The following is a 12,549-nucleotide window of genomic DNA, read 5'->3' as shown; positions in this document are numbered from 1 at the left end:
ATTCCACAGAGGCTGCTGTCCCAAGCACTCCAAGAATCAGGACAAAAGCAGAAACTAGGAAGTAGTCTGGTTCAGGGAGATCCGGCCAGAGGGAAGGTGCATGGCTGGCCCGCGGGCTCCCAATTGCTTGGAAGGCCAAGCCACACCCAAAGGCACCGATTTCCTTGTATCCTACTCCTTACCCCTCTGTAGAGCCCCAGGCCACCTGCTGCTGTGGGGCAGAAGAGGGCATGGGAGAGATGGTGTCCCTGGAGCACACCATTGGCTCCAACCAAGGTCAGAGTTCCCAGTGGCAGCATTCTGGTCTACAAATACTATCTTCCCTGTTTTTGTTTTTTTCCTGTCTCCCGTGCCTCAAGTCTGAGCCACAATTCCTCAGGAATGAAGGAAAATACAGGCATTGCATGGACGAGCCCACCCTCCTTATGGCGGCTCGTCCTTTCTTGAGGCAGCCAGCAGGGAGCAGGTGAAGGAGCACTCACCATCACTGTAGTCCTTGTGGTGCACAGACACATGGTAGCGGCGGGGGTAGGTTCCACCTTTGACCCCTTTGTCATAGAGCTGAGTTTCCCGATCTGAGTAAGATGGGGGAATCACTGGCTTCTGGGTAGGTCAATGTGAGCCACTTAAGCCCCCAAGCCCCCAAGTCACCTAAGACCTCAAAGCAGCAAGCCCAAGGAGAGCTACTGACTCAGAACAGTTGAAGCAGAGCCACCTGAGGCCCCACCCAGACCCCCTGCATTGCCCACCCAGGCTCTGTGAACTCACCTGAGTATTCCTGTCTATTGTCAGGGAAGCTCTGGGCACGGGACATTCGTGATTTCCGGAAGGACGGGCTGGAGAAAACAAAAAGAAAAAACGGACTCCCTGAACATTTCTACAGCAACCCAGCAGGGCATCCAGGCAGTCTCCCTTTCTAATCTTTGCCACAGCGTTAGGTGGGGGAAGCAGATTTTGCGGGAAACAGCCCTTTCCTGAGCCCAGCTCCTGCTTTCTCCACTCTCCCTTCACTAGTCTGTGACCCAAATTTGACAGCACCCTGAGTGGTAAATCTCCCCCATCTGACCCAACTCCAGCCTGGCTGCACAGCCTTCTCCCTCCTTGGCCTTTCTTCCCACCTCTGTAACAAGAAAAGAGCTCCAAGAGAATCCTTTGCCCAGGGAGTAATAAAAATAGCCACAGCATCATTGTTTATAGGTTGCTGCTTTCTTACCTATTTTCTAAAGTGAGTTTTTTCTCATTTAATCCTCAGAACGCTCTGAAGTAGCAAATATACCATATAATAAAAATAACATAATAGCAGATCCACTTGTTGAGCAGCTATGCTGTTTCTGAGTTCACAGACACCCCTACAGATTAGGTATACATAGTCCTATTTACTTGCTCAAAGACAGAGCTAGGAAGACAGGGCCAGACTTTTTTTTTTTTTTTTTTGACACCGAGTCTCGCTCTGCTGCCAGGCTGGAGTGCAGTAGCACAATCTCAGCTTACTGCAACCTCCACCTCACGGGTTCAAGCGATTCTCCTGCCTCAGTCTCCCAAGTAGCTGTGACTACAGGCACGCGCCACTGGCCAGGATGATCTCGATCTCTTGACCTTGTGATCTGCCCGCCTCGGCCTCCCAAAGTGCTGGGATTACAGGCATGAGCCACCGCACCCAGCCCCAGACTTTCTTTTTTTTTTTTTGAGATGGAGTCTCGCTCTGTCACCCAGGCTGGAGTGCAGTGGTGCAATCTTGGCTCACTGCAACCTCCGCCTCCTGGGTTCAAGTTATTCTCCTGCCTTGGCCTCCCAAGTAGCTGGGACTACAAGCACGTGCCACCATGCCCGGCTAATTTTTTTGCTTTTTTTTTGAGACAGAGTCTCACACTGTTGCCCGGGCTGGAGTGCAATGGGGCGATCTCGGTTCACTGCAACCTCTGCCTCCTGCGTTCAAGTGATTCTCCTGCCTCAGCCTCCCAAGGAGCTGGGATTACAGGCGCCCGCCACCAAGTCCAGCTATTTTTTTTATTTTTTAGTAGAGACAGGGTTTCACTATGTTGGCCAGGCTGGTCTTGAACTCCTGACCTCGTGATCCACCCACCTCGGCCTTCCAAAGTGCTGGGATTACCAGGCGTGAGCCACTGCACTTGTTTTTTTTTGTTGTTGTTGTTGTTGTTGTTTTGCATTTTTAGCAGAGATGGGGTTTCCCTATGCCTGTCAGGCTGGTCTCGAATTCCTGACCTCAGGTGATTCGCCTGCCTCGGCTTCCCAAAGTGCTGGGATTATAGGTGTGAGCCACTGTGCCTCAAGGCCAGACTTTAAATCCAGGTCTCTGACCCCAAAGTCTATGTTCTTGCTGCTAAACCAGGCATCTTTCTTTCAGCTTAATCACCACCATCCCATTTCGGAGATGGGGAAACTCAGGAACAGAGAGGTTAAAAGACTTGTCTGAAGCCATTCAACTAATATTTGGTGGAGCTGGGACTGCATCTAGGTTTGTCTGACTCCAGATCTCATGCCCCTTCCCAGATTCCATGAAGGGAAGATGAGAGCCCTGAGCCCAAGTCAGGCTGGACCTCAAGGAAGTAAGTCCAGGTCATTCACAATGAGAAGAAAAGAAAGTACTGTAGGGACAGAGGAAAAAACCCAAGAATACAGAGGCAGGTAAATGTAGCTATCTTTCCCAGCATCCACCTGAATGGCCCTTTCCCTTATACAAGAGTGCTTACTGGCCTTTTGCGGCGGCCACAGGTTTGAAACTCTCAAGGCAGTGGCACAGGGGGGCTGCCCCCTCGTTTCCCAACTACTAGACCTTCCGTAGTCCTCTTCTCTCCCCTTTCCCCTCCAAAGCTTAGGAGATAGTCCAAAGCCAGAGTCAATCCCTGTCTTGGCAGAGCCCTCAGTCTATGACAGCAAGGCCTGGCACTCCTGCCTGTGTCTTCTTACTCCCCTGGTTGGAAAGCAAGCCCCGAACAAGGCAACACATTGGAAAGCAAGTAACCATAACTGTATTCTATGATATCTAAAGGGAAGACAGTGCTCATCAGTGCTTAGGTCTATTGGGCAAGACAATGCACAAATTTAGCCACAGTCACAATATCACTACCCAAATGAACAATTAATCAGTTACACAAAGTAAAAAAATCCCCAAACCTGCTCCATAGCCTCTGAACACAGTCCTAAGCCCAGACAGAGGTGATCAAAAGTGCTCTTGGGCATAATGAGGCAGAGGCAAGGGAGTGGCCAGATCAATATCAAGGCCTCTCCAAACATACCCTTTCTATTTGGTATGTAAAGGACATCACTTGTTTCCTCCCAAAGTTTAAGAAGGAGATATACACCAAGCAGGTGGCGCGGTACGCTAGGCATTCTGGATATTCTGTTTTTGGGTTTCAGTTTCTTACTCCACCAAAAACACTTGGAATAAAAATGGTGGTAAAACAATGGATGAGAATTTAGTTTTTCCCCTAAAACACTGACAGTCCACTCCTTCTCAGTTCAGATTACAGCAGTGAGGCCAAAAGAATGAGAAAGGCATATATTATGTGGAAAGTCAAAACATGTAAAGCACTTAGAACAAAGCAAGTACTTAATAAATGAGCTGCTATTTTATGAGCTATTATTACATTCATTTAATTATGCAATCATAACATTCTGGTGGTGTTTGGGAAATTAAGGAGAAGGCTTTCCTAGAAGCATGATGCTTTAACCCTGGGTCTGCAGAGCTAACTCTTCTTCCTCAACCCATCAGTTCCAAAAATGCCTATGCATTACCCTCCAAGCCACCCACAGTCCCATACCTGTCTGCTGACCTGTCCAAGGATTGGCAGCTTCCAGACAAGGAATTTTCTGCACTGCTCAGGGGATCCAGCATCTGAAAGGCAAGTCAAACAATGAAGCCACACCCCCCAGCCCCAATTCCTCCCAATGACCCAGTTTTTATGGCAAGGGCCAGCAAATGGGCTTTTTGTCAAAATATGAAAGTGTCCTTTTTCTCCCCATGCAGTGGGAAGAATGGTTAGAAAGGTACCATCCTCCCCCTTAGTTTAAAAGGCAAGTTTCCAGGAGGAAAAAAAATGCTTGGCTGGCATCCCAAGGAGCTCTAGCACGACAGCAAAGCAGAGGCTCTGCTTTTCTTGTTGGCATGTTCTTGGCTTATTAACACTGGAGCCTGGTACTGGAGATGGTACTACCCTGCTGAGCCTTCCAGTGAGTTTGGGTGGGACCCTAATGCTTCTGTTTACACTCTGTAATTTATAATTTACAAAGACAAGTATTGCCTCATTTCACAGATGAGCACTACAGGCCTAGAAAGGTTAGAAGACTTGTCTAAAGTCATAAAACTAGTTAGTGCACAGCTGATACCGGAACAAAAATGTCCCAGTTCCTGGTCCAATGCAGAGGTAATAGATAACTAAATATATTAAAATATTTCTCTGGCCCCTGGTCAAATGCAGCAACAAAAGGCCTTTGGAATCACTTTTGCTCCAATCAATGTCCTGAAGGTCCTCCCTTTCATTTTCTCTGCACAAAAGTGGGGGTGGGGGTGGGGGTGGGGGAGTGGTCTTCAATTTCAGAATATTGATTATCCGAGCTCCAACGTTAAACATTACATAGGGGCCGGACTTGGTGGCTCATGCCTGCAATCCTAGCACTTTGGGAGGCCGAGAGGGAAGGATCACTTGCACTCAGGAGTTCAAGACCAGCCTGGGCAACATAGTGAGACCTTGTTTCTGTTTAAATTTTTTAATTAACTAAAAAAAAAATTACATAGGGAAACAAAGTATCAGAATTATGAAAACTCACTAACAATCTCCATAAAATTAGTTTCCAACTCAAACATTTTTTCCCATTTAATACTAGGGTCCATCCCCACCCATAATTTCAAATGCTTTAGGTCATGCTGTCATATATGATTTTTAAAAATCTGCCAATCAAGGCAAATTCATTGCAAAGTAAAACTGCAAATGTTGCTAAGGATATAGCATAGCCAAAGTGGATGAAACCAACATGGGAAAGAACTGCTTTCAATCCATCGGATGCGTATTTGGCAAATTTAGACCAGTTAACAGAAAAAGACAAAAATGGACAAATAAATAACAGGGCAGGTGTGGTGGAGGAAGAATACCAAAGATTCACGAGACGCCTTGGGGAAAACTGCTGAGTCCTGTGAACGCTCTTGTAAAAAATGACGTTCTTTATGGTCAGAAGTCAAGCAGGGAGTGAAGGATGTTACACTGTGCTAGCATTTTGTTGTTGTTGCTGTTGTTCGAGACAGGATCTCATTCTGTCACCTAAGCTGGAGTGCAGTTCCCTGCAGCCTGGGCTCGAGTGATCCTCCCACCTCAGCCTCCTGAGTAGCTGGGACTACAGGCAGGTGTGCCACTATGCCCAGCTAATTAAATTTTTTTTTTTTTTTTTTAGAGTCAGGGTCTTGCTATGTTGCCCAGGCTGGTCTTGAACTCTTGACCTCAAGCAATCCTCCTGCCTTGGCCTCCCAAAGTGCTGGGATTACAGGTATGAGCCACTGCGCCTGGACTGGCATAATTTTTGTTGGAAAAATTAGGCCAAAAAATTAACATGAATCATGCTTTATTCATTCTAAAAATCAGTAAATAGATGCAATTACTTAAACCTGATTAAAGAAAAAACAAAATAAACTTATCATACTTTCACTTTTCAGTAAAGTCACACTGGAATATTCTTTCATTACATACGATGCAACGTCTGTTCCTGCTAAGTAGATTGATCTCAAATAGCCCGTTACCAGGAGCAATTCTCTTCAGCTAAAGAGGCAGGCGCTGGGGGAGGACCTTGGTAATCCCCAGCCACTGCCTTCCTTGGCCTCTTTCTAAAAGTCTGTCCTCACTAGGAGTCAAATCCTCCCATGCCTTCCAGGGCCATGCAGGTAAAGTGAAAAAGTGAAGTGGGCAGATTATAGGACCATGGAAGGGACACAGACTGAGGGCAATCAAGCTCATCTGCAATCTTTGGGATTTTACACCCAAGTCACCCCTAAAACAGCTGATATCCAGAAGTGCCCTGGTTAGAGAAACCAGAAAGGGTGGTCAGTAAAACGTCCAAAAAGGAAATCTGCAGCTAGAGGCACTCCAGGTCACTATTCCAAACATGAATTTATCTGGAAGGCAGGAGTATAGAAGGAAGAAGAATACAAAGGGCTTCTCATAGCCTATATAGTTTGAATAATGAAAGAAAAGTTAACGAGAATCAGTTTTTTGTAAAATCTCCCATGTGACAGCACAGGCCTTCTGTTGGATATTTTCCCCTTAAGAAATTTCCCCTTCTCAGGCCAAATCCCAGAAAGTATAAGAGCAGCCTTTTCTTTTACAATCAAAGCAAGTTTATTGAAAAGACCAGAATGACGCTAGAGATCTCACCCTTGCTGAGTTCACTAAGCCAAATTGCCATTTGCATCAAGTAAGCCACCAGTTTAAAAGTTAGCCACTAAAATGGCTGAGCCACTGTGGTACACACCCTAAGGTGATCACTCCCTCTATCAATTAGTTCCAATGAACTGCCTTTCCCTTTAGTGCAAGTAGAACCTGTGACGTGCTTCTTGCCAACAGACTATGGCAAAGAAGACAGAACATTCATTCCTATGATTATGTGATTTTTATGACTCCATCTTTGCAGACTGGAGTAAGAGATTCTCCTGCTGGCCTTGAAGAAGCTGCCATGTTGTGAGAGGGCCCCATGGCAAGGAACTCCAGGTGGCCTCTAGGAAGGGAACTCAGAGAAGCCCTTAGGTGACATTCAGAAGAAGAGAGGAACCACAGTCCTACAGCCACAGAAACTGAATTCTGTTAATAACCATCTAAGCTTAGAAGAGAGCCTCAAACTCAAGAAAGGCAGGCAGCCTGGCTGACACCTTGATTGCAGTTTTGTGTGACCCTCAGCAGAGGACTCACTTGAGTCATGCCTGGACTCCTGACCCAGGGAACCTGGAAAATGATAAATGTATATTGTTTAAAGCCTCTAGGTTTGTGGTAATTTGTTATGGAGCAATAGATAACTAATACAACTGTCTACCATCATAAATGGTCAGACTAACCAATCCTACAGTGTAATTTTGATATGGTTTACTCCCTATCTTTCATCAAGTAACAGTAAAACTAAAATATATCCAATGAAAAACATAACCTGTCACTTTAGAACCAGTCATATGTTAAAACACTACTGAAATGAGCTGGGCATGGTGGTGCCTGCCTGTAGGAACAATGAGAGGACCACGATGAAGGAAAATCTGTTAAATGCTCACCCAACAGCAAACAGACTACGTAGTTTAGATCCTTTAGATCCCATCTTTGGCAGAAATTGTTATTTGGCCCTTAAAAAGGGACAATCCATATTTGGGCAGGCCTAGTTTATAAAAGAGCTTTCAAATGTGGTTCATGTCCCTCAGTTCTGCACTGTGACTACTGAGAGCCCCTTGTTAGGACCCTGGTCTGCTGATACAGGCCATGGGCATATCCCAGCCCCCCTATACTCACGCACTGCTCGCTGGTCTCTGGGATGAACTCCCCCTCACTGTTGATGCTGGTGTAGGACCCCTGCCGGGCAATGTGCTGCTGCCGCTCAGGAACATAGCCAGGGGGAGGTGAGCTTCGGCCAGGGTTCTGGGAGCCTAGAGCACATAAAGGAGGCTTTCAACAATAGAGTCCAGGGCGTGTGGCCCAAGAGGAGCAGGCATGGGGCCAACTCAGAGACACTAGGCCCTAGAGGTCAGGAATGTGACTCCGATGGGTTATGGCACCAACATCCAGCATGTGCCAGCTCCCTCAGGCAAACAAAGTCCCTTCCTAATAGGAAACAAACTCCAGAGATGGAGCAGGCACTACGGCATATCCGACCAAAAAAACCTTGGCACAAAACAGAAACCAGAATAACCCCTATGAGACCAATTTTAGCTGGCAATCAGACTAGCTTTTTAAAAAATTCTTATATATAATTACTCCTTCATAATGTCACCATCTCTCTTCCTCTAGAGCACTAACATCATTTCCTCCCATCCGCTCAATGCATCAGCTTAGTCCTCTTTAGTTTTGGGTCCCAGCAATATTTTGAGAGTGGGGACCAGGGAAAGGTAACTGAATATACCTGTGCATTTCTCTCTGCTGCCCTGTTCCCCCAGCCAGTGTCTCCCCTTATTTGTTCTCTACCTGTATCAGGTAAAAAGACCCTCCTTATGGTCTGGCCAGGATCAAAAGGCAGCCTTCTCCATTCCTACCCACTCCCACACTTCCTGTTTATGAGTAATGATATCACCTTTTTTTTTTTTTTTTTTTTAACTGAGACAGGGTCTCGCTATGTTGCTCAGGCTGGTCTGAGTAATGATATTATCTTGCATTTATGTGGTGCTTTACTTTTTGTTACACATTCACAGTAATTAACCTCATTTGATTTTCAACATCCCTACAACAGAGGTTTGGCAAATATTTTTTGAGTGCCTGTTAAGTGGCAAGCATTCCACAAGGTATTTTTATAACATTTGTTACTTCACTTAATCCTTTCAACAATCCTGAAAGCTAAGCATTTGCTTTACTTAACAGAGCAGGAAATGGAGACTCAAGGAACTTAAATCTTCAAAAAAAAAAAAAACCCAGAACACCCAAAAACAATTATTTATGTTTTACAGGTAAGAGACTATAAAACCAATTTACAGGTATTTTCACCACATCAGCTTGTTAGATGAAATGGTTTATCATCCTAATGTTAGTGAATGACAGAGGTGTGCAGAGACATACTATGTAAGTCATTGAGCAATGCTTTTCTGCCATAAGGGAGTTTGAGTCCAAGAAATCAGGTCCTCCCTCCTCCTAGCCCAAGAGCTTTTTCTGACTGGCTGTGTTGCTTTCCATGATCAGAGGAGACAAAAATGAAGCATCTTTTTTCCTTCCTAAGCTCACCAGACAAACCAGAAGAGTCCATTTTCAGAAGATTTTAAAAAAGCTTTACCAATACCCACACAAATATTTCTCGTAGCTTCAAAACTTAAACATAGGACTCTTATCCTGAACCCTTTTCCTGTTCTGAAGGGAACAAATTTATCCTGTTGTTTAGAAAACCAGAGACACAAGAGCCCTCCACTCCCTTATCTACCACCCCTTACCTCTCTCCCACGACCCAGCAATTCCCAGACACCAGGAAAAGCAGAAGTACCATCCCTCAACAATGCAGGCTACCTTCCTTGCTGGCCAGTTTCTCCAGTCTAGTTCAGGGGCTATATAGCACTAGGTTTTCTGAAATGGAACTGCAGGCAAGATGCTCTGTGGAAATGGCTAAGGAAGCAAGAGAGACCAAGTTTGGTAGTTGGAGACCTTGGGAAGTACCTGACTCATTCTATTCTGTTTTATTGTTTTGTTTTGCTTTGTTTTCAGAGACAGGGTCTCACTATGTTGCCTGGGCTAGTCTTGAGCTCCTGGGCTCAGGCAATTCTCCCCGTTCAGCTACAGGCAGGTGCCACCATGCCTGGCTTCCCTCCTTTCTTGATGATAGATCCCTAGTCCAGACAATTTTAGATGGAAAATCTGAGATACTCAGTTTTAGTTTTACGTGTGTGTGTGTATACATGTTTATACATTTATGTATATATATATATTTCCTATCACTCAAAAGCTCATGTGTGACCAGCTGCAGGCGCTCACACCTATTATCCCGACACTTTGAGAAGCAGGAGAAATGCTTGAGGCCAGGAGTTTGAGACCAGCCTGGGCAACATGGTGAGACCCCATCTCTACAAAAAATATTTTTAAAATTAGCCAAGCACACACTTGTGAACCCAGCTACTTGGAAGACTGAGGCAGGAGGACTGCTTGAGCCTGGGAGGTTGAGGCTGCAGTGAGCCGTGTTTGGACCACTGCACTCCAGCATGGGTGATGGAGCGAGACCCTGTCTCAAAGATAAAACAAAAGCTCATGTGGAGCCAGAAGCACTCAGCCTGTGCCTGGAAGTAGAGGTAGCGTACCAGGGACTAAGCATCTACAGCAGAGGGTGCTCAAGAGCCCAGTCCAGGGTCTTAGAACATCCTGGAAAAGAGGGTGGGCCTGACAGACAGGAGTTCAACAAACTCCCTGAACCAGAGAGACTACCACTATTTCAAAGACCCTCAGAAGGAAGAAAAATACTTAATGGGGAAAAAAAGAATGGCGGGGAGTCTTGCTCTGTGTGTGTGTGTGTGCACGCCCTTTTAGGGATGGGGTCTTGCTATGCTGCCTAGGCTGGTCTCAAGCCTTGGCCTCCCAAAGTGCTGGGATTAAAGGCATGAGCTCCCATACCTGGCCAGAGGGTTGCTCTTTGAAATATATTTTCTAAGAAGCTTGAACTATTGTTTTTCAATGACCTTCAAGAAACTGACACTGACTCTTTTTTTTGAGATGGAGTCTTGCTGTGTTGCCCAGGCTGGAGTGCAGTAGTACAATGTTGGCTCAAGGCAACTTCCACCTCCTGGGTTCAAGCAATTCTCCTGCCTCAGCCTCCCAGGTAGCTGGGATTACAGGCGGCCGTCACCATACCCAGCTAATTTTTGTATTTTTAGTAGAGACAGGGTTTCACCATGTTGGCCAGGCTGGTCTCAAACTCCTGTCCTCAGGTATCTGCCTGCCTCAGCCTCCCAAAGTTCTAAAATTACAGGCATGAGCTACTGACTCTAATTCTTCTACATTAAGTCAGTTGTTCAGAACATATGGTTCATGTGGTTGTGCTGAATACCTTTTGATGAATTCGCTACTGAATTGGTATTGGAGAATACTTCCAATCTCCTCTTGGACACATCACCCCAGCCTCCCTCCAAGGATGTCTCTCTGGCAGGAAAGCTAACATGGAGTCCTCAGTAATCTGGTTTCCCCACCTGACTCCAGAGCAGAGGCCAGAAACAAAATTGCTCTGAAAACAGGCATAGAATTTTGCTGGATTTCCTGTCTCAACATCTCACTCACAGGGTAGAGGCCACCAATTCTGAGATAAAGTGGTATCTGAGCCATGCCTTTGAAATGGTCTCAAACAGCCCATGGAAGATAATTTGTCCTATTTTCTAAGCCCTAACAGAAACTAAAGTTACTCTGAGTGTAAATTTAGGGATATTGTACCATGAATTAACAGAGCAATAAAATCAGCCAAGGCAATATTTTTTTTCTTAAAAAATGTTGTCACCTCTCATTTAACCCTTACTACTAACCCTGCAGTGGTGGTGCATTATCATCATCCACATTGTGCAGAGGGAAACCCAAGCCCCAAAGCCATAAAGTGACTTAATGGTGGGGCTGAAGAGAGAAAACAGGCTTTGTGACTCTCACACAGTTCAGTGAAGGCAATTTGGGGACCATAATTTATTTCCAAAAAGGGTAGGTATGCTGCTCAACATAGTGGCACAAGACAAAACTTCTCCTTGACCTGGCCAGGCTATCTGTTCCCCATGAGTAATCCCTATGGAGGATGGAGATCCCATTCACAAGGAAATATGACAGACTGCCAGGCATGGGAGGGAGGCTAACGTGGGGACAGCACAGGGAAAGCACAGTGCCATGTTTCTTTCTTTCTTTGGAGTGCAGTGGCATGTTCATAGCTCACTGTAGCCCCAAACTCCTGGGCTCAAGGGATCCTCCTGCCTCAGCCTCCCAAAGTGCTAGGATTACAGGTGTGAGCCACCTCCACAGTGCCATGTTTCATGTAGCTCAAATTCAGGGTTGTTTTCTCCATGATCATTTGGGAGTCAGAGGCCAGGGATATAAAATGCCGCTTAGCCAACAGAGGGCTTGGAGGCAAAGACAAGATGGAGGTTTAGGGGAACTCTGGACCAAGGAAACTACTCCACTTTCCAGTGACCCAGACCTCACACACCCATGTACCTGGCTGCTTCCCTTGCTACTGTAACACAAAATTCCAGCACAACTATGAAAAAAGGATGGTTTTCCTAAGCCCTATCATGCCACAAAACACAGAGAGAGCACTATTTAACCCTTTGCTTATAAAAATTAGCCTACTGCCTGCTTCCTACTTTTAGCTTTGGATGACATCTTGGTAGTCCACAAGTTCCGTGGCAATTCAGTCCACATGTCAGCAACATTTGTCAGCAGCAGAAGCAACTCTAAGGAGGTAAGCAAGGCACATGGAGAAGAGACTAAGCTTTGAAATTAGATATACGTGGGTTCAGATCAGGCTTTGCCACTCATTAGCTAATGATCTAAGCTCTCACCTCAATTTTCTCAACTGCAAAAACAGGGAGAACTATCTACCTCATAATTTCTTTTGGAAGTTATAAATGTGCTGGCACAGGTATATATCTACATAACCCTATCTCACGGCAGGAACTCTGCAGAACCCCATTTGTACCCTTCACTCTATGTGGCAGATATATGGGGTAGGTGCAAGATGGATTCCACCCTTCTAGTGTGCCTTCCTGTAATTCAGAAGCTAATTGGCTAAAAGCTGTATTTCTAAGACTTTCTTTAGGTTCAGCCAATCACATGCACTTTTGTGAGATTAACAAGCTTCCTGCTATTCCTGAGCACAGTCACAGAAGTCTTTGGTTTTTCTGCCACAGTGTTAGCA

The 12,549-nt window shown here is 45.6% G+C and overlaps 1 protein-coding gene across 8 annotated transcripts in view; it reads right to left on the bottom strand.

The window, feature by feature from the left end:
* The window catches only part of MAP3K3 (mitogen-activated protein kinase kinase kinase 3), a 75,485-nt gene that overhangs the window by 6,870 nt on the left and 56,066 nt on the right, over positions 1 to 12,549 (bottom strand). For 6 of the 8 annotated variants that reach the window (XR_012426010.1, XM_005584643.5, XM_005584644.5 and 3 more), the window contains 4 exons: positions 7,494 to 7,627; positions 3,783 to 3,856; positions 769 to 836; positions 483 to 575 (listed from right to left, as the gene is read on the bottom strand). Coding sequence is in view for 7 of the 8 variants with exons in the window: in XM_005584643.5 (XP_005584700.1) it covers positions 483 to 575; positions 769 to 836; positions 3,783 to 3,856; positions 7,494 to 7,627 (369 nt within the window). In the remaining variant the exon portion in view is untranslated. The remainder of the gene's footprint in view (positions 1 to 482; positions 576 to 768; positions 837 to 3,782; positions 3,857 to 7,493; positions 7,628 to 12,549) is intronic. The other 2 variants (XM_015438698.4, XM_005584645.5) reach the window with 1 other exon arrangement.

The sequence above is a fragment of the Macaca fascicularis genome, chromosome 16 (assembly GCF_037993035.2).
Source record: "Macaca fascicularis isolate 582-1 chromosome 16, T2T-MFA8v1.1".
Classification (NCBI taxonomy): Eukaryota; Metazoa; Chordata; class Mammalia; order Primates; family Cercopithecidae; genus Macaca; species Macaca fascicularis.
The sequence above is the reverse complement of the archived record's forward strand: the minus strand, read 5'-3'. Positions and strand labels throughout refer to the sequence as shown.